The following is a 21,094-nucleotide window of genomic DNA, read 5'->3' as shown; positions in this document are numbered from 1 at the left end:
TTGGGGAAGGGACAGAGTCAGTCCCTTTGCACCAGATACACTTACAAAGCAACCTGGTCTCTGGACTAGTCACGATCGGGGTGAGGTCCGAATTACCGATGAAAGACGTGGAAGTCTTGCTCGGTAATGACATCGCCGGAGGAATCGTGTTCCCAGTCGTGAGATTGACGGGTCAGCCTGCCAGCATGGAGGCCCCGCCCACGATGGTGAATTTGGCTGAAACATTTCTGCCAACCTTGTATGAGACAGGGTGTAGTGAGAGAAGAGGTAGTGAGGGAGCTGGGACGGACGTAGCAGTAGCCAGGAAAGAATTTGTGCAGACGCAGGAGCGAGACGAGGGGCTGATGGTTTTTGCCGAGACCGCTCTCTCTGACACAGCCTTGACAAGCTATTGTGCGGATGAGGAAGTGCTAAGGAAGAAAGGGAAATCAAGTACAGCATCCGCAGATGAGGAGTGGGGGGTGGTGCAAAAGAGTTATGGGGATGAGGTTTTTAACATGGCGCACGAGGTACCCCCCGGTGGACATTTTGCGGTGCTGGAGGAAACAGTTGGTGGAATCATGAAAGAGATTTACCGGCTGCCCAGGGGGAAGAATGTTATTGATCATGACCGACGCGAACTGAGACGGTCACCAGCTTTCGATATGCTAACAAACCTAGTCGGTGTTAGCGTGGAAATCAATGAAGCTAGGGGCCCCCTGCTAAGAGAAAAAAACCATTTTGAAAAGATTAGGATGGGATCGGTCAGATGGGAGAAGGCTATTGTTTTGGCCAGGTCTACTGATAAGGTCTCTCCCTTAATCCCCGAAGGAGTAATTAAACGACTCGCACCCATGTGTTGGATTGTCCCGAGGAAATGCAAAGAACTGGGACGTTGGGTGATTGTGGTTACAATAGGGCAGCCAAGTAAACAACACCCATATTTTTTGAGTAATTCAGTGACTAAAGGGCTGATGAACACAGAGGTGTGTATTGGCAATTTAATACGGCTGTCTGAAGCCAGTTTGATAGTGAACCTTGAAAAAAATGAATTCGGCCACACGAGGGTCACTTACCTGGGAATTGTGGTGACACAGGGGCAGCTGGCAGTGATGCAAGCTACAGTGCAGGCTATCGCTGACCTCCCAACCCCGACAGACAAGAGGGCCCTCAGAAGGCTCTTGGAGATGGTGGGGTACTGCAGGAAGTTTTGCAATAACTCTGCGGTCAATACCCGTCCCCCTCCTACTAAGCCCTTGCGAGAGAAAACTGAGTCGGAATGGGACGACCCTTGTTGTTGTGGTCCGGGACAAAACCAAATGAGAGGTTACATTGGTCGCAATTCATCAGTGTTTTTGGCCACTATGAAGTTTGCTGAGTTGGAGCCTGGTCTAAGGGATTATTAATAACACGTGTAAGAGGAACAGAAAATGTGATGACTGTCTGTCAAGGTGTTGACAGCTTCAAACTCGCTGTGTTAGCCAAATAGCTGATAAAGATGTATATTGTGTATGTATCAAATAATGTAGTCATGTTTGTAATTTTTACCTCTTGGTAAAAATCCTTAAAGGGGGGAAGTGTTACGAGAATACACATAAAATTAAGATGTTTGCTGGCCTGGGCTAGCATCAGTGGCATCAGCAGTTGGTCTGCCACCTGCCCTCAGGGGAAGGAGAGATAAGGAACAATGCAGCAGCGTCTGGAGATGTGTAATGAAGGGATGTGGGAGAGAGAGCTGTCTGGAGCGGCTCCCCCCTTTGAACCCTGAACTGTTTGAAGTGATGGACAGGCGATACCCCAGCAGGGGGATAAAAAGGGACAGGTTCGCTAAGACAGGGCACACGCCACCCGAGGTAACGAGACCCTGGAAGCGGTGCGCCTCTCACGAGTGGGTGAGAAGTGCCAGACAACGACAAGGGTGGAAAGGTACGATCAGCGGGAACCCGGTGTGTGTCCGCCCTTGCCTGGGTGCCGGGTTCACTGCAGAGGATCGACCGCATCTGGAGGAGGGGTCACAGTCGGTGACCTCAGGTGACATCACCAAGGACCCGCCCAAAAGCTGTTTGTGAGCCATCTCGCTGGTCTGTGAGTGAAGCAGTGTTCTGAATGATCAGTTGTTCCTATTCTATCTCTCTCTTCCCCCCACGTTGTGCCTCGCCATGGCAACGATTACTGCGAACTGAACTGGACTGAACTTTGAGTCATTTTGAAATTTGGTCATTTACCCCCTAGACAACGATAGAGCTTGATTGATGCTGTTATCTTAATTCTGTGCACATGTGTGGTTATCATTGTTGAATTGTTGCATTTATTATCCTTTCGATTACTGTGTTGCTTGTTTCTTTAATAAAACTTTCTTAGTTCTAGTACTCCAGACTCCAACTGAGTGCTCCATTTCTGCTGGTTTGGCAACCCAGTTACGGGGTACGTAACACAGTCCACAACAGAGACCCATATCAGAATCAGGTTTATCATCACTCACATGTGTCATGAAATTTGTTTCTTTTTGTGGCAACAGTACAGTGCAATACATAAAATTACTATAGTACTGTGCAAGATTCAAGATTGTTTAATGACATTTCCAGTATATTTAATGTAAAGGAAAACAAAATAATGGTTACTCCAGATCTGACGCAGCACAAAAAGGACACAATAAATATGAATACATAAGATAGCTTATATACTTAGATTGCCCATAAAGTGACATTGGGCACAGGAGTGTCTGTACACAAGGTGACTGACAGGAAATGATAAAGTCGTGGTGGTTGGGGGTGTGGAGGGGTGGGTTAGAGGGCGGAGGTGTTGATCAACCTAACTGCTTTGGGAAGAAAGTAACTGTTTTTGTGTCTGGTGTTCCTGGTGTGGATGTTACGTAGCTACAATTTTTTAGATCAATTAAGTATCCCGGCACTTTCTGCAAACAGATGGATCAACCCATTTCTTATGAGGAAATAGCTGAGGCTATACGTTCTTTACACTCGGGTAAGGGTCCAGGTCCAGATGGATTTTTTGGAGAATTTTATAAGGCTTTTTCTTCATTAATTATACCGCAGTTACACTTAGTCTTTTTGGATTCTTTCAAATTAGGTAGTTTGCCTCTATCTTTTTATGAAGCTTCTATTTCGCTCATCCTAAAAAAGGACAAGGATCCAACTGAATGTTCTTCATATAGTCCAATTTCATTACTTAATGTAGACACTAAAATTCTTTCTAAAGTTCTGGCTCGTAGGATTGAAAATATTTTACCTTCTATTATTTCTGATGATCAGACTGGATTTATTAAAATCCCACATTCCCATTTTAATATACACCGTGTATTAAATGTTACTTACTCTCCTTCTCAGGAGATATTGGAATGTGTGATATCCTTCCATGCTGAGAAGGCCTTCAATCGGGTTGAATGGAATTATGTAGTTAAAACCTTAGAAAAATTTAATTTTGGACCAGATTTTACTCAATGGATTAAATTACTTTATTTATCTCCTTCTGCTCGAGTTCTTACTAACTTTCAAAATTCCAAACCATTTAAACTTCACCGCGGAACTAGACAAGGCTGTCCGTTGAGTCTTTTGCTTTTTGATTTAGCTTTAGAACCCCCAGCTATTGCTTTTCGAGAATCTAATGATATCTGTGCTATTTCAAGGAGAGGTATCACCCGCAAAATCTCGCTTTACGCTGATGATATATTGCTTTTTATCTCCAATGTTGAGATTTTGTTACCCTGTGTACTTTCTTTACTCTCCCGTTTTAGCCAGTTTTCAGGATATAAATTGAACCTACATAAGAGTGAGTTATTTCCTTTAACTAATTTGGTATAAATTTAAAATTGTAAGGAATCAATTTACTTATTTGGGTGTAACAATCACTAAGAATTACAAACACCCGTTTAAAGAATACTTTATTGAACCATGTACATGTCATAAGGTGGTGGCTGGAAACGGGCCCAAGTGCAAGACACAGACACTGAAGTACTAGGGACAGGACTAGGATACAGGGTGAGGGTTGGGACATGGACAAGAAAACTGGGAACCCAGAACAGGACTGGACAAGAGAGCTAGGAACCAGGGCTTGGACTCCGAGCCAGAGACTGGACAAGGGCCCAGAACCTGGGTCTTGCCTCTGGCTCGGACCCCAGAACAAGGCAAGGACGTGACTTGGCTGGCAGGCAGGACGAAGCTGGAGTCTTCAGGCTGGAGACCAGAGGCTTGAGACTTGGGGTCTTGAAGCTTGGCTTGGGGCGAGGCTCAAGGCTTGGGGTCTTGAAGCTCCTCCTGGGCAGGGTGCAGTACTCCTGGGCAGGGCACGGATCACCTGGGCAGGGCACAGATCACCTGGGCAGGGCGCGGTACTCCACCCGACGGAGGCAAGGGACAGGAAGGGACAGAACCAACCGCAGGGTAATGGCAATATGGCCTGGCTTACCCGACGGAGGCAAAGGACAGGAATGGACAGAACCAACTGTAGGTAACAGCAAGTTGGCTTGGCCTACCCGACGGAGGCAAGGGACAGGAAGGGACAGAACCAACCGCAGGGTAACGGCAAGACAGTCTGACTTACCCAGCGGAGGCAAGGGACAGGAAGGGAGCTAGGTACAGGGTGGCTCCAAGACAAGACTACAGGCGAAGCGAGGTGAGAGTTACCGGCAAGACAAGGCAGGGCTTCAGGTGAGGAAACAGAAGGCAGGGGAAGGGATACAAGGAGTAAGGACAAGAACAATCCAGCAGCCACACCCTGGTCTCTGGAGGTATTTATGCAGCCAGCCCCAACGAGAATCAGCTGCCTCAAGTAGTACTCAACAGGAACAGAAACAGGGTAGACAGGAAAACTTGGAGCAAGGGTCGATGGACTGGACCGTGAACCGGAATGCGGACTTCACGGACCGAACCACGACAGTACAAAAGATATCATTAAATTGGTTACCTCTTTCAATATCATTGATTGGACGAATTAATTCTATTAAAATTAATATTCTACCTAAATTTATATATCTTTTTCAGGCTTTACCTGTTTTTATTCCTAAATCCTTTTTTGACTCTCTTGAATCTATTTTATCCTCCTATATATGGAAAAATAAACGTCCTCATTTAAATAAAGTTCATCTTCAAAAACCTAAAAAGTCTGGAGGTTAGCCTTACCTAATTTTAAGTTTTATTACTGGGCAGTTAATATACGATATCTTATGTTTTGGATATATTATACTAATCGTGTAGCCTGTCCAGTATGGGTTTCTTTAGAAGCTATTTCTGTTAGTAAATTTTCTATAATTTCTCTTCTTAGATCCTCGTTTCCTGTATTTGTAAGTAAACTAACTGATAATTTAATAGTTAAACATACTCTGATGATCTGGATACAATTTAGAAAACATTTTGGTTTATTTAAATTTTCCCTTTCTAGTCCCATTTATTCTAATTTTTTTTTAAACCCTCCATGACTGATTTAGTTTTTAAAGAATGGGACAGGTTGGGTATTAATTATTTTTGGGATCTGTTTGTTGGAGGAAATCTTTTTTCATTTGAGCAATTGTCAGCTAAATTTCACATGGTGGTGTCTGAAAAGAGGATGCTGTCCAAGTTGCATGCCACCTTGGACAATGTCTCCCATCCATTACATAATGTACTGGTTGGGCACAGGAGTACATTCAGCCAGAGACTCATTCCACCGAGATGCAACACAGAGCGTCATACGAAGTCATTCCTGCCTGTGGCCATCAAACTTTAAAACTCCTCCTTTGGAGGGTCAGACACTCTGAGCCAATATGCTGGTCCTGGACTTATTTCCATCTGGCATAATTTACATATTATTATTTATTTATTTGTAGTTTTATATTGCTATATTTATACTCTATTCTTGGTTGGTGCAACTGTAACGAAACCCAATTTCCCTCAGGATCAATAAAGTATGTCTATCTATCTAAATATAGCTTACCCAAAACTCACTTTCTTAGATATCTACAAATTAGAGACTTTCTAAGATCTCAATTATGCACATTTCCTATAAGCTCAGATAAGAACTTACTAGGTGTAATTTTTAATTTGACACCTTTTTATAATGGTTCAATATCTAATATTTATGGTATGTTACTGGAGATGAGGAATGTTCCTTTAGACAAAATTAAGAATCTCTGGGAACAAGACTTACGGACATCAATACCTGAGGAAACTTGGAATGAAATTTTTCAACTGGTTAATACGTCATCGCTATGTGCTCGCCATTCCTTCATACAATTTAAGGTGGTACATAGAGTCCATATGACTAAAGATAAGCTATCTCGTTTTTATTTGAATATATCTCCCTACTGTGACAGATGTAATAATGCAGAAGCTTCATTAATTCATATGTTTTGGACTTGTCCATGTCCTGAAAAATATTGGAAGGAAGTTTTTCAAACTTGTTCTTTACTTTTCAAAGTCAATTTTAAGCCTAATCCTCTGACGGCCCTATTCTGTATTGTTGCAGAACAAGATATCAAGCTGAAGACATCAGATTTACATATTTTGGCTGTTAGCTCTCTTATAGCTAGGAGGGCGCTTTTGTTTAAATGGAAAGATGTTTTTCCTCCTACTCATGCTCAATGGTTATGCGATGTTATGTCATGCTTAGATTTAGAGAAGATTCGTTGTTCAATTTCTGAATCTCATCAAGACTTTCAAACATTGTGGGGACCCTTTCTGAACTATTTTCAAAACTTTCAAACCCTCAATTCGATGTTTAAATTTAGATGTTGGCTATTATTAATTTTTATTGTACGAGAAGGTATTTTACCTTTTTTTTCTCCTTAATAAACAGCTTCGGTCTTGGTAGGGGTTAGACTCTTTTCTGTAATAAATTAGTATATTTCAATATAACTTTGACTAACCTACATGAATACGGGGTAATGAGATTATATCTATTCATAATAACAATGTAATTGGTAGATGTTTTTTCTCGACCTTTTGTATATACTTTCTTGTACTCTGTATTCTTTTATGTAGAAACTAATAAAAATATTGAAAAGTAAAGAGATGTTTACATAGACACATGAATGTGAGGAAAATGGAAGGATATGGATATTGTGTAGGCAGAAGAGATTAGTTTAGGTGGCAACATACATCAAAGTTGCTGGTGAACGCAGCAGGCCAAGCAGCATCTATAGGAAGAGGCGCAGTCGACGTTTCAGGCCGAGGTCTCGGCCTGAAACGTCGACTGCGCCTCTTCCTATAGATGCTGCTTGGCCTGCTGCATTCACCAGCAACTTTGATGTATGTTGCTTGAATTTCCAGCATCTGCAGAATTCCTGTTGTTTAGTTTAGGTGGCCATCTGATTACTAACTGAATTGGTTCAGCACGACATTATGGGCACAATTACAGTGAGAATGTGCAAAACTCACACAGACAGTGCCTGAGATCAGTATCAAACTCGGGTCCCTGAAGGTGTGATATAGCTGCACTACCCGCTGTGCGACTCATCAGCCAAGTTCAGTGACAAGGAGGGAGCTTTACCTGCAGAGTTTCCCGACAGGTCTTGGGCATGACCATTCAAGCTACGAGACTTCTTGTAGTCTTCACAATTCAAGAGTTCTGACTGGAACAGAAATGGCATGGGGAGAAATTAGAGTGACACTCACAAAGCGCTGGAGGAAATCAGCAAGTCAGACAGCACACAGCCAGGTATGAAAACGCCAATGCTCAGGAACAAAAACAGACCGCAGAAAGTTGTGGACGCAGCCCAAGCTATCTCAGGCAAAGCCCACCCACCATGGAACACATCGACAAGGAGCAATGCTACAAGAAAGCAGCATCCATCAAAGACTCTCAAACACCCCAGGCCATGCTCTCTTCCCACTACCACCATCAGGCAGGAAGCAGAGAATCCTCAAGTCCCACACCACCAGTTTCAGGGTCATTCATTACCCCTCAACCATCAGGCTCCTGAACTAGCATGGATAACTTCACTCACTACAACTCTGAACTGATTCCACAACACATTGATTAACTGTCAAGAACTCTACAACTCATGTTCTCAGTATTATTTTTACTTGTTTATCTTCTTTTGCACACACTGGTTGTTTGTCACTCTTTGCCTGTTTATACATAGTTTTCATAGAATTATATTGTATTTTTTCTGTAAATGCCTGCAAGAAAATGAATCTCAAGGCAGAAATGATGATACACACATACTTTGAAAATAAATTTACTTGGAACATTGATGTATGAAGGGGAATTAAAAGTCAACAAGACCCTTCTTCCAGGGAAATGTAGATGTGGTCACTGTTTTAGAAGCCTAAACATACAGAATTGACTTCTGTTAGAACAGGGGTCCATGGCTTAAAGAAAGTTGGGAACCCATGGTCTAGAGAGAGCTGGCAAAAGAGCGGCCTTTACCGCAGAGTAAAACAGCCAATCAACAGAATTCAAGACCGATACACAAATAGCCATTTTGTTTACCCAAACAACAAACATTGCTGGAAACACTTGGCAGGTCAGGAAGCAACTGTGGGGAAGAGAGAAAAACGTTTTCCCCCCCCGGGCCAGATCATTCTTTAGAAATGTATGCTTTTATTCCATTGGATGAATTGCAAACTCCGGTCAGAGGAGGAAGGGTCTACAGTCCTGGGGGAGGGAGGGGAATCTTCTGATAAGGAAGTAGGTACAGATGCTGAGGAAAGTGGCAGTTCTAATGAAGGGATCTGGAATGTTAGAACATACAAGTACAGCACAGGAACAGGCCCTTCGGCCCACTACGTCTATACTGTCAGATTAAACTAATCCTATCTGCCTGAACATGATCTGTGCCCATCTGCTGTCTGCACGTTCACATGCCTAAACACCACATAAACACGGATATTTTATTTCACCATCACTACGTCCTGTTTCGTATGACGACGGCAATCAAGGTCTTTCTATAACCATGATTGTTTGTGGGAAATTTTCCTACAGAAGTGGTTTGCCATTGCCTTCTTCTGGGCAGTGTCTTTACAAGACAGGTGACCCCAGCCATTATCAATACTTTTCAGAGATTGTCTGCCTGGCGTCAGTGGTCGCATAACCTGGACTTGTGATCTGCACCGGCTGCTCCTATGACCACCCACTACCTGCTCCCATGGCTTCATGTGACCCTGATCGGGGGGGTTAAGTACGTGCTACACCTTGTCCAATGGTGACCTGCACACTAGCGGAGGGAAGAAGCACCTTTTTCTCCTTTGGTAGAGATATCTTTACCCCATCACCCTAATTTATTTAGTGATACAGCACAATGACGGCCCTTCTGGCCCAACACACAACTTTGGACTATGGGAAGAAACGAGAGCAGCTGCAGGAAACTCATGTCGTCACACAGAGACGGTACAAACTCCTTACAGACAGCGATAGAACTGAACCAGGGTCGCCAGCGCCATAAACCATTGGGCTAACCTCTACCCCACACCATGTGGCCCCATCGTCTCTGCCTCTGGCAACATGTTCCAGGCACGCAGATTCTCTGCACAAGGAAACTTATCCTGCACATCTCAGTCAAATTTCTTCCCTCTCACCTCAAACTGCAGGGTGGCACGGTGGCGTAGTGGTTAGCGCAAGGCTTTGTGGTCAGTAGCAGCGAGCGACAAGCGGTGATCTGGGTTCAATTCCCACTGCAGTCTGGAAGGAGTCTGTACGTTTGCCCTATGGCCATGGACGTTTCCTCCGGGCGCTCCAGTTTCCTTCCACAGTCAAATACCGGGTGCTTGGTTAACTGGTCATTGTAAATTGTCACGTGATTCGGCTAGGGTTAAATTGGGGGATCACTGGGCAACACGGCTCAAAGGGAACAAAGGGCCTATTCCTCGCTGTATCTCAATAAATAAATAAAGGCGGGAGGAGAAGAGGAGCATGCACAGCCCTCCGATGAAAAACGATGTCGTATCTGTTAAATAGGGGCTGTGGACAATTCTGATTTGATGGAGAATGGACGTGAAAGCACAGAGGAACATCTGGAGAAATTTCTGAAACGCTCGTTCGCTGCTGTCATTACTGCGCAGTCGGAAATCTTTCGGAGGGTAGGCCTCAAAATCCCCGGCTTTGCCTGCTGTTGGCAACCGAGAAGGAGGTCGAATCGTTCGGACAGAGATGATGCTCAGTACTCGGTGTCAGAGAGCTGATTGGAGGCTTGAAGTTTTCGGATGACTCAGAGTTGGATTGTGGTCGGCATGGCAGGGAGAGTTTTTCTTCCTTCTCCCGTCTGCGTGAGATGTGGGACATTTGAGAGACTTTGAACTTTACTGTGCTCATGGGCTTCTTCATCAAGTTATGGTATCATTACACTGTTGTAACTAGATGTTATAATTATGTGGTTTTGTCAGTTTTTTCAGTCTTGGTCTGTCCTGTGTTTTGTGATATCACACCGGAGGAAATATTGTATCATTTCTTAATGCATGCATTACTAAATGACAATAAAAGAGGACTGCATGTCTTCACAATCTAAAAAAAAAACTGTGCTCTCCTGTATTTGACATTATCACCCAAAAAGACTTTGTCTGTCGCATCTATACACAGTTGGTCGGGGTCACCAACGGATATTACACAAGCCAGTACAGACCGTCTACACTTCTCGCTGTCTCAGTAAAACAGCCAACATAATCAAAGACTCCACCCACCCAAGCCGAACCCCCTGTCATTGGGTAGAAAACTGATGATAGAAAAGCCAGAAAGCTTGACCACCGGGCTCAGACAGGTCCTGTCCCACTGTTGTAAGATTGCAAAACGTTCCCCCAGTACAATAACCTGACAATCTCCCACCATCGTGACTTGGCACCTTATTTTCTGCCTGCTTTCTCTTACACTTTCTCTGTAACTGTAACAGGGTTTATTCTGCATTCTGTTATTGTTTTACCGTGTTCTACCTCAATACATTGTTGTAATGAATCAATCTGTATGGATGACGTGTCTCCTTACAGCCTCCAAACGCTTTAGGAGGGAGAACTTAACTTGATCAATGTGTACAAGATCAGGTGCACAGAGTAAACAGCCAGAGACTTTTCCCTGGGTGGAAATAGCTATTATGAGAGAGGCATAATTTTAAGTTGATTAGAGGCAAGTATAAGGAGGGGATGTGATTATGTGGGCAATGGGAAAATAACCCCCTTGTGCTTCTTGATCTTGTCACTCCAGCTTCAGTGTCACGCAACCCTGCCTCTTTGATCTAGCCCACGTCTTCATTAATCGTGTCCAACACTTGCCTTCACTGTGATCTTCCTCCTCCTGAAACAAGTCAGCTCATCTGTGGGGGCATGACCAGGGTTAGTGGGGATGTGTGGGCTAGGGTTGCGAAGCCACTTTAATCTGGCCCATGCCTTTCGTTAACTTGGTCTGACATCACTTGGCTTAATTATCCGGGCGTGCACCGGGTCACATAATCAGTAACATAACCTGGGGTCTTTGGGTGTTACGGATTTTAATCACTAGGCTCTCTCGTCCAGTCAACCCGACCCAGGCCCTGCTTGTGGACCACGATAATGAAAGCAAATAAGCAGTAGGGTGCAGAAGAGCATCTCTGAATGCACAAGACGTTGAAGCTCGGAGTGGATAGACTACAGTAGCAGCTCCCGTGCCTAATAACGTGGCCACTGAGTGTACACTGGATGACAACAACCCAGGCTTGCCCCAACCTTGAACTGACTGCTTGAATTTATATTACCTAGCCGTCATCACAAGTGGAAAATTCACCATCTCGGCATTGCCCTTACCGTCTCAGAGGTGCGTGTGGATTCAGGAACCTTGGGAAAGTTGTCCACGGAGGAGTGTCCCACCAATTCCATCTCAGAGGCATCTTGCTCCAAATCTGGGGGAGAGTTACAAAGTTTGAACATTTTAAAAAGTGTCCACAAGATCGCATTTAACCGTGGGCTGAAGAGACTGTACTGTGCTGTGGTGCTCTATGGTCTATAATAAAACAGAGAAAACAGAAACATAGAAATCTACAGCACATTACAGGCCCTTCAGCCCACAACGTTGTACCGACCATGTAACCTACTCTAGAAACTGCCGAGAATTTGCCTACTGCATTGCCCTCTATTTTTAACCTCCATGAACTTATCTAAGAGTCTCTTAAAAGTCCCTATTGTATCTGCTTCCACCACTGCCACTGGCAGTGTATTCCATGGACCCACTACTCTCTGTGTGGGAAAAAACATCCCCTCGGTACCAATTTCCAGGCACCTTAAAACTGTGCCCCATTGTGTTACCCATTTCAGCCCTGGGAAAAGCTTCTGCCTATCCACATAATCAATGCCTCTCATCATCTGTTCACCTCTATCAGGTCACCTTTCATCCTCCATTGCTCCAAAGAGAAATGTTCACCCAACCTATTCTCATAAGGCGTGCTCTCCGATCCAGGCAACATCCTTGTAAATCTCCTCTGCACTCTCTCTATAGTATCCACATCCTTCCTGTAGTGAGGTGACCAGAACTGAACAAAGTACTCCAAGCGGGGTCCGACCAAAGTCTTATACAGCTGTAACATTACCTCACGGCTCTTGAACTGAATCCCATGGTTGATGAAGGCCAACACATCATATGCCTTCTTAACAATACTGTCAACCTGCGCAACAGCTTTGAGTGTCCTATGAACACGGACCCCAAGATCTCCCTGATCCTCCACACTGCCAACAGCCTTACCATTAATATTATATACTGTTATTAAATTTGACCTACCAAAATGAACCACTTCACACTTATCTGGGTTGAACTCCATTTGCCACTTCTCAGCACATTTCTACATCCTATCGATGTCCCACTGTAACCTCTGACAACCCTCCAGACTATCCACAACACCCCCAACTCTTGTGTCATCAGCAAACTAACTAACCCACCTTTCTACTTCATTAAGGTCTTTTATAAAAATTACAAAGAGAAGGGGACCCAGAACAGATCCCTGCAGAACAGCACTGGTCACCAACCTCAATGCAGAATACAAACCATCCACAACCACCCTTTGCTTTCTGTGGGCAAGCTAATTCTGGATCGACAAAGCAAGGTCTCCTTCGATCCCATGCCTCATTACTTTCTAAATGAGCATTGCATGGGGAACCTTATCAAATGCCATACACACTATACCCACTGCTCTATATTCATCAGTGTGTTTTGCTACATCTTCAAAGAATTCAATCAGGTTCGTAAGGCATGACCTGCCCTTGACAAAGTCACGCTGACTGTCCCTAATCAGATTATGTCTCTCCAAATCCTCATAAATCCTGCCTCTCAGGATCTTCTGCAATAAACCTGAATCTGAATTGATTATGGAGGCTTGAATCCACTCTGAGTTCTGGGAAATAAGCAGTGAGACTCAGGAGTGGCCAGTTGTTGGTGTAAGTGTTCTTCGATGGGCACACAGATGTAAAAAAGAAGAGAGTGTTCTGCCTTTCAAGCAATTGATTTATGTTAAGCACATTCAGCTTTTATTTTGATGAGCAGTTTCAGAGCTGTATTACGCACTTCCTGTGCAGCCAGGAAGTAGGAAGTAGGAAAGCACACTGGCTGGCAGGAGGCCAGAGGTTTACATTAGGAACAAAAGTTTCCATCTAAATCCATTCTGTTATTTCCCCAGTAGAAGCATTGTTCTTTCACTGTACTACCCCTCGCAGAAGTGTTGTAACATCAACTAGACAGTCAGCCAAACTCCATTTAAAAATAATATGAGTCGGAAAATAGGCCTCTAGCTCCTTATTCATGCCATTGTGTCTGCAATAAAACTACGGAGCCAGGAGGCTACACCCCAACCCTCATGTCATTTCTGAATAGAGTTGGGCTGATTGTCTAGTTAATGTTCCAATACCTCAGTGAGGGCAGTATAGAGGGTTATGGGTTAAGTAGAAAGGAAGGGTTAGATCATGGAGTAGGTTTATAGGCAAAAGGTCCTGTGCTGTTCATTGTTCTACCAAAGGTGGTGTTAGAGGCCGACACATTAGGGACATTTAAGAGATTTTGCTAAGCACTTATATGAATGAAAAATGAAGGATTATGTAGAAGGGAAGGGTTAGATTCATCTTCCAGTAGCTAAAAAGGTCATCGCAACATTGTAGGCCAAAGGCCTGTTCTATGCTGTTATGTTTTATGTTCTAAAAACCAAAAGGCTTACAGTGGGGGGGGGGGGGGAGGAAGCATCTTTCCTCCGCACCCCCCCCCCACCCCATAAGAACAAGCCAACGAAATCTGTGCTGACAACTGAACATCAACCACGCTGAACTTTCACTTTCACTTCTGCCAGCAGCCTGCGGGCCTGCGCTTTGGAACTAGTAAAGTCAGCAGATGCACAGGGTCATCTCTGCCCACAGGTTCCCCCTCTAAACCACACATCCGCCCGACCTGGAAACATCGCCACTTCTCCAGTGTCGCTGGGTTTAAATCCTGAGGCTCCGCACCCCCCCACCGCCCAGAATACCACTATGGGAGTCCCAGCACCAGGACATCAACTTGTTACGACCATCAAGGGAGGAGGTACAGGGGCCTGAAGACACACGATCAACATTTTAAGAACAGCTGTCTTATTTACTGTATGTACTTTTTCCCAGGGTGGAAGTGTCTGAAACCTGGGAACATGGATTTAAGGTGAGGGCGGTGAGGGAGAAGTTATTTTTTTTCTTCACGGTGAGGGGTGGGTGCCGGAAATGTGCTGTTAGTTGTGGTGATGTAGACCCAGATACGACAGTGGTGGTTGAAAGGCTGTTAGGCAGACATATGAATATGCAGGGCATGGAGGAAGGATGTAAACAAGGTTGAAAGAGTACGGAGGAAGTTCCCACAGTGCTGCTGGGTCTAGGGGACCTGAGTTATGGGACTGAATGGGTTAGGACTGTATTCTTTAGAATGTAGAAGACTGAAAGGAGATTTGATAGAAGTTTTATCAAAAATTATAAGGGGTTTTAGACAGGGTAAATACAAGCAGGCTTTTTCCACTGATTTTAGGGGGACTACAGCCAGAGGTCATGGGTTAAGGGTGCAAAGTGAAATATTTTAGGAGAACCTTCTTCACGCAGAGGGTCATGAGTGAGGGGAATGAATGCAAGCACAGGCGGTGCTTTGGAGCTTGATTTCAACATTCCAGGGAAGTTTGGACAGGTACATGATGGTAGGGGTATGGAGGGCTGTGGTCCCGGTGAATGCCAAAGGGAGTAGGCAGCTTAACTTGTTCAGCATGGACTTGATGGGCCATAGGGCCTGTTTCTATGACATAGTTTTCAGAGACTCAACCACTTCCTCTGGCAGCTCATTCCATATACTGACAACACTCCGGGTGAAAATGCTATTTCCTATTAAATCTCTCTCCACTCAAATTTGTGAAGTGTTCCCTATTTCTGGGGCGGCACAGTAGTGCAGTGGTTAGCATAAAGCCAACAACTGGAAGATCGGGGTTCAATTCTGTAAGGAGTTTGTACATTCTCCTTGTGTCCGTTTAGGGTGCTCTTGTTTCCTCCCACATTCCCAAGGCGTCTGGGTTGGGGGTAGTAAGTTGTGGGCAATCTATGTTGGTACTAGAAACGTGGCGACACCTGCGAGCTGCCCCAGAAACATCCTCGGACTGTGTTGATCGTGGAGCAGATGCCACATTTCACCGTATGTTTTGATGTACGTGTGATAAATAAAGCTAAATCTTTAATCTCCTTAAACCAGGGGTTCCCAACCTGGACTCCACGGACTCCTCGGTTAACTGGAGGGGCCTGTGGCATAAAAAAGGTTGGGAATCCTGCCTTAAACCAATGTCGAGGTTTCTGGGGGAGAAAAAAAACAGGGGAGTACCCACAATCTTACAAATGCGTCCAGAGTTCAAGGAGCTGAATAATTAACACCTTCACTTCTCATTTCTTACAAGGTCAAACCCCTGAAGTTGTTTGGTACCTGCCTCATTCTTGGGATGTCCCAGGACAATTTTGGGTGAATTGATTGGAAGCTTTGGGGCAAGTACCCAGTAATATGAGAAACACAGCGCTAACGAACTTGGACAGCACCGGCAACAAACATGAACAAACCAGGGAAGGTACAACTTGCGCAAGAGATCTTGGCCTGAAAATGGGAAGAACTCCCCTGTCATGTTCGTTTTGATTAACCCCCCCCCCCCCCATAAGCAAGAAGGATCCCAAGCTCATTGTCTGATTCGCTCTGAACTGCTGCTAAAGTTTCAGGTGCGGACACACTCAAAAGATGTTTTAAGGGCAACAGTGAAGATGAGGCTACCACCATATTTTTAGAAGGCTTTTAACAAGATGCCACACATGAAGCTGCTAAACACGAGTCCACTTAGTGCCCTTGAGATTCGGGGGCTTAGTACTGATGAATACTCATATGATGATGACTCGTCATTGAAGCTGGAATTTTCAGAAGCAGATGTTGGAGTAACTGAGACTATTGACACACCAGTGCTGGTCTGCCCAGATCCAGTTACAAAGAGTGGAGCTTCCATTCTTGTGGGGACAGATACTGCCATTGTGAGAAGGCTCCTGAGAGCATGCAAGAAGAGGAATGGAGAGAACATTTTGAAAACCTTGTCCATTCACCATGTTCAAAGCTGCTTTTGAGAAGGTGCAAGTTCCTCCTAAGCAGGATGGTGAGCAGAAACGAGGAACTGTGTGGTACACACAGTCTAAACCTGTCGTGTTACATCCTGGAGGAGTAGCTAAAGTGACAGGAACACCCAAATTTATCAGAATATCCGAGGCATGGAAAAGGAGATTAACTGAGAAGATGTTGAGATGTGAAGATGAGTTTTCTACTGACAAGTCTGATGTTGGTTACTCCAGGAGTACTTGCCACACTATTAGAGAGACTGAGGACACCCCTTTCGGAGAGAGATCTCACCAGTTAGCACCAGAGGTTGAAGATGTTTGGCAGCACCTGCTTAAACTGAAGGAAGTCAAGTTCAGTCATGGAGCAGGGGTACCTGAGCCACCAAAGACACGAGTGATAGATGGGGGAGGCACCCTCTAAATGACCAGAAGGGTCACAAGAGGTGATTGAAGCTAGAAGAGCCAAAAGTGGGATAAGGAGGTCTCAAAGGAAACCCCCAGAGAGGCTGGTCTGTGACGGACCAGGGAACAGAGTGTTGTGTCTATCCCCCTAGTGAGATATGTCACTACCATTTACAAATGGATTGGAGATCCTGACATCACAAAACTCGTTTAAAAACTGTGTTATTAATGATGGGTTGATAAATTTCAAAGTCATGAGAACATGACTATGTTTTGGTTGGGGGCGGGGTGGGGGGCAAGATAGTGTAACGTCCTAGTTAACATTTCTACTGCTTATGCTGTAGGCATTTCATTTTAGCAGTTCTATAAGAGCAGTCTGTTCTGCTTTTAGCATGTTTGGGTTTCAGCTAAATATAAGGAGCTATGTTGGTCAACTTAGGAATATTGTGTCAGCCAATCAGGATGGTGAAATTAGGAGAAGGTTCGAGAGAAAGCTGGGCAGAGTTTTTGGTGACTGACACTGGTGTGGGTTGAGGTTTTTTTTGGCGGGAGCTGGGAGAAGACAGGAGCAAAGATGGCTGAGGATGCCATCCCTGTTGCACAAGGTGCTTTGTGCAGATGAATAGTTTCAAGGAAGGAACAGTTACTGCTATGGGGGCAGAGTCTGTTCAAGATGAATTTCAAGGGACATCGGAAAGTCACGCATGCTTTCACACAGATCATGGGTTCAACGCGCAAGTTAAAGACAACGTCAAGATGAGCTCCAACTTGTGTGCACATTTGACTGAGTTAACTGTAACGGGTCCTTTTTTATTTGTCTTTTTTCTTTTTCCTACTAACTATTCGATAAAGCTGAAAATTTGTAAACATACATTTTTTTCAAATTGTACGTGGTGGACGATCTGTTATTTCTCGCTGACAGTGGGCAGCGCTTAAACAGTATTCGTTCAGATTGGGAATTCGAGAAAGGTGGTTTTCTCACCCCAGAGTCCATTGGCGTGTTAGCAAAGGGATAACCAGCAGTGTTTCTAGCAACACTTGGTAAAAAGGAGTTTCAGGAAGAATAAAGACATCGACTATTTTTTTTAAATGCAATGAGATTTCAGAGATCAAAGGTGCAAAGGGACTTGGGAGACCTAGTACAGCTTTCCCTAAAGGTTAGCTTGCAGGTTATTTGGTTGTAAGGAAAGCAAATGCAATGTTAGCGTTCAGGTCAAGAGGACTGGAATATACGAGAGTAATACGAGAGTACAGGGCTACGGTAGGAAACTTTGTCACAAGGTGTGAGCAGAATTATCTGCAGCTTAATGTGAAAAAGACTAAGGAGCTGGTGGTAGACCTGAGGAGAGCTAAGGGACCGGCGACCCCTGTTTCCATCCAGGGGGTCAGTGTGGACATGGTGGAGGATTACAAATACCTGGGCATGCGAATTGACAATAAACTGGACTGGTCTAAGAACACTGAGGCTGTCTACAAGAAGGGTCAGAGCCGTCCCTATTTCCTGAGGAGACTGAGGTCCTTTAACATCTGCCGGACGATGCTGAGGATGTTCTACGAGTCTGTGGTGGCCAGTGCTATCATGTTTGCTGTTGTGTGCTGGGGCAGCAGGCTGAGGGTAGCAGACACCAACAGAATCAACAAACTCACTCGTAAGGCCGGTGATGTTGTGAGGATGGAACTGGACTCTCTGACGGTGGTGTCTGAAAAGAGGGTGCTGTCTAAGTTGCATGCCATCTTGGACAATGTCTCCCATCCACTACATAATGTACTGGGTGGGCACAGGAGTACATTCAGCCAGAGACTCATTCCACCGAGATGCAGCACAGAGCGTCATAGGAAGTCATTCCTGCCTGTGGCCATCAAACTTTACAACTCCTCCCTTGGAGGGTCAGACACCCTGAGCCAATAGGCTGGTCCTGGACTTATTTCATAATTTACTGGCATAATTTACATATTACTATCTAACTATTTATGGTTCTATTACTATTTATTATTTATGGTGCAACTGTATTTCCCCCAGGATCAATAAAGTATGACTATGACTAGTCATAGAACACTACGGCAAAGAAATGAGCCCCTCAGACCAAACTTGTATTCTGCCTAGTCCCATCGACCTGCACCCAAACCACGGCCCTCCATACCTCCTCTCCCATCCACGTACCTATCCAAGCTTCTCTTGAATGTTGTAATCAAACCTGCATCCACCACCTCCACTGGCAGCTCATCCCACACACTCACCACTCTCTGAATGAAGAAGAGGTAATGATGCAGCTCTATAAAACTCTGGTTAGGCCACACTTGGAGTACTGTGTCCAGTTCTGGTCGCCTCACTATAGGAAGGATGTGGAAGCATTGGAAAGGGTACAGAGGAGATTTACCAGGATGCTGCCTGGTTTAGAGAGTATGCATTATGATCAGAGATTAAGGGAGCTAGGGCTTTACTCTTTGGAGAGGAGGATGAGAGGAGACATGATAGAGGTGTACAAGATAATAAGAGGAATAGATAGAGTGGATAGCCAGCGCCTCTTCCCCAGGACACCACTGCTCAATACGAGGACATGGCTTTAAGGTAAGGGGTGGGAAGTTCAAGGGGGATATTAGAGGAAGGTTTTTTACTCGGAGAGTGGTTGGTGCGTGGAATACACTGCCTGAGTCAGTGGTGGAGGCAGATACACTAGTGAAATTTAAGAGACTACTAGACAGGTATATGGAGGAATTTAAGGTGGGGAGGTTATATGGAAGGCAGGGTTTGAGGGTTGGCACAACATTGTGGGCCGAAAGGCCTGTACTGTGCTGTACTATTCTATGTTCTATGTAAGTACCCCTTAAACATCTCACCTTTCACCCTTAACCTATAACCTCTAGTTCTAGATTCACTCAACCTCAATAGAAAAAGCCAATTTAAATTTACCACCCCAAATTTTATATCTCTCTATAAAACCTCTGTAACATCCTGTAATATTTCACTGCTAATGTAATGGTTTCTCTGTAGCAGCGATGTTTGGGTTATGACTAGAGATAACAGGGCTTTGGAATGTTGTTCTTTCTTGTGAGTCTGGAAGAGAGATTTTCATGGTCTTTTGCCGGGGAGAGATGAGGAGAGAAGACGGGAATGGAGAGAGTTGGGAGACCACCAGACGGGATGGACTTGGAGCGAGGGTCCGAAGGTCAGCAACGATTGGAGGAGGTCGATGGTGGACGAACGGCTTATCAGCGAGCTCCAACTTTGTGCAACAGACTGTTTCATGAGAATGGGCCCTTTTCTTTCTTTTCTGTTTCTTTACTAACCATATAGTCAAATTAAGAATTATGAAGCTCAATCGTTTAATCGCATATTGAGTATGGTTTGTTATTTCAGGGTACTGATTTGTAACAGGGGACACATCGCGCAGCATCCACCCAAACGAGATTTTTTAAGTTTGGCCGGGCTGGGGACTATCATCCCCTAGATTAAGCTGTTAGCCGAAGCGAAAGTCACACCTCTCCTCATTCTTCTACACTCCAGGGAGTAAAGTCCTAACCTATTCAACCTTCGTCTATAACTCAGGTCCTGAAGTCCTGGCAAGCATATAACAGTGAGGCATTATAAAGTGTTGGTCACACCACATTTGGAGTATTAAGAATAGCTTTGGGCCCCATATCTAAGAAGGTTGATAGGTTCTTGATTAGGGTGTGAAAAGTTACGGGGAGAAGGCAGGAGCATGGGGGTGAGAGGGACAGTAAATGAGCCACGATTAAAATGGCCTAATTCTGCACCTATATCTTATGCTGGAAATGGAACTGGTTTATTATTGTCACATGTACCGAGGAAGAGTGATAAGCTTATCTTGCATACTTGCAGGCTGAGTCAGCCATAAAGATAGGCTGAGAAGGAAAGACCTATACGTGTTTGATCAGTGAGGGGGAGTAAGGGTTGGGGGAGTAAGGGGGAAAGTGGGGTTGGGAAACAAAAATCCAACAAGAGTGCAGATGCTGGAATCTGGAGCAGAAATTGAACTGCTGGAAGATTTCATAAGGTCACGCAGCATCTGTGGAGGCAAGTGGGTAGTCAATGTTTCAGGCTAGGACCCTTAATCATGACTGACTATGATCAAATGGTGGAGCAAACTTTAATGGGCCAAATGGCCTAATTCTACTCCTTTATCTTTTGGTCCAAAAATCTGCACAGGTTAGGCTTTGGACTAAGGTTCAAGATTGTTTAATGC

General features: G+C 44.6%; 1 protein-coding gene across 2 annotated transcripts in view; it reads right to left on the bottom strand.

Annotated features, from left to right (window-relative positions):
• Positions 1 to 21,094, bottom strand: part of samd13 (sterile alpha motif domain containing 13) — a 79,552-nt gene that overhangs the window by 18,442 nt on the left and 40,016 nt on the right. For both annotated transcript variants that reach the window (XM_063064779.1, XM_063064780.1), the window contains 2 exons: positions 11,676 to 11,770; positions 7,459 to 7,540 (listed from right to left, as the gene is read on the bottom strand). In XM_063064779.1, the coding sequence (XP_062920849.1) occupies positions 7,459 to 7,540; positions 11,676 to 11,770 (177 nt within the window). The remainder of the gene's footprint in view (positions 1 to 7,458; positions 7,541 to 11,675; positions 11,771 to 21,094) is intronic.

Source organism: Mobula hypostoma, chromosome 12 (assembly GCF_963921235.1).
Source record: "Mobula hypostoma chromosome 12, sMobHyp1.1, whole genome shotgun sequence".
NCBI classification, from domain to species: Eukaryota; Metazoa; Chordata; class Chondrichthyes; order Myliobatiformes; family Myliobatidae; genus Mobula; species Mobula hypostoma.
The sequence above is the reverse complement of the archived record's forward strand: the minus strand, read 5'-3'. Positions and strand labels throughout refer to the sequence as shown.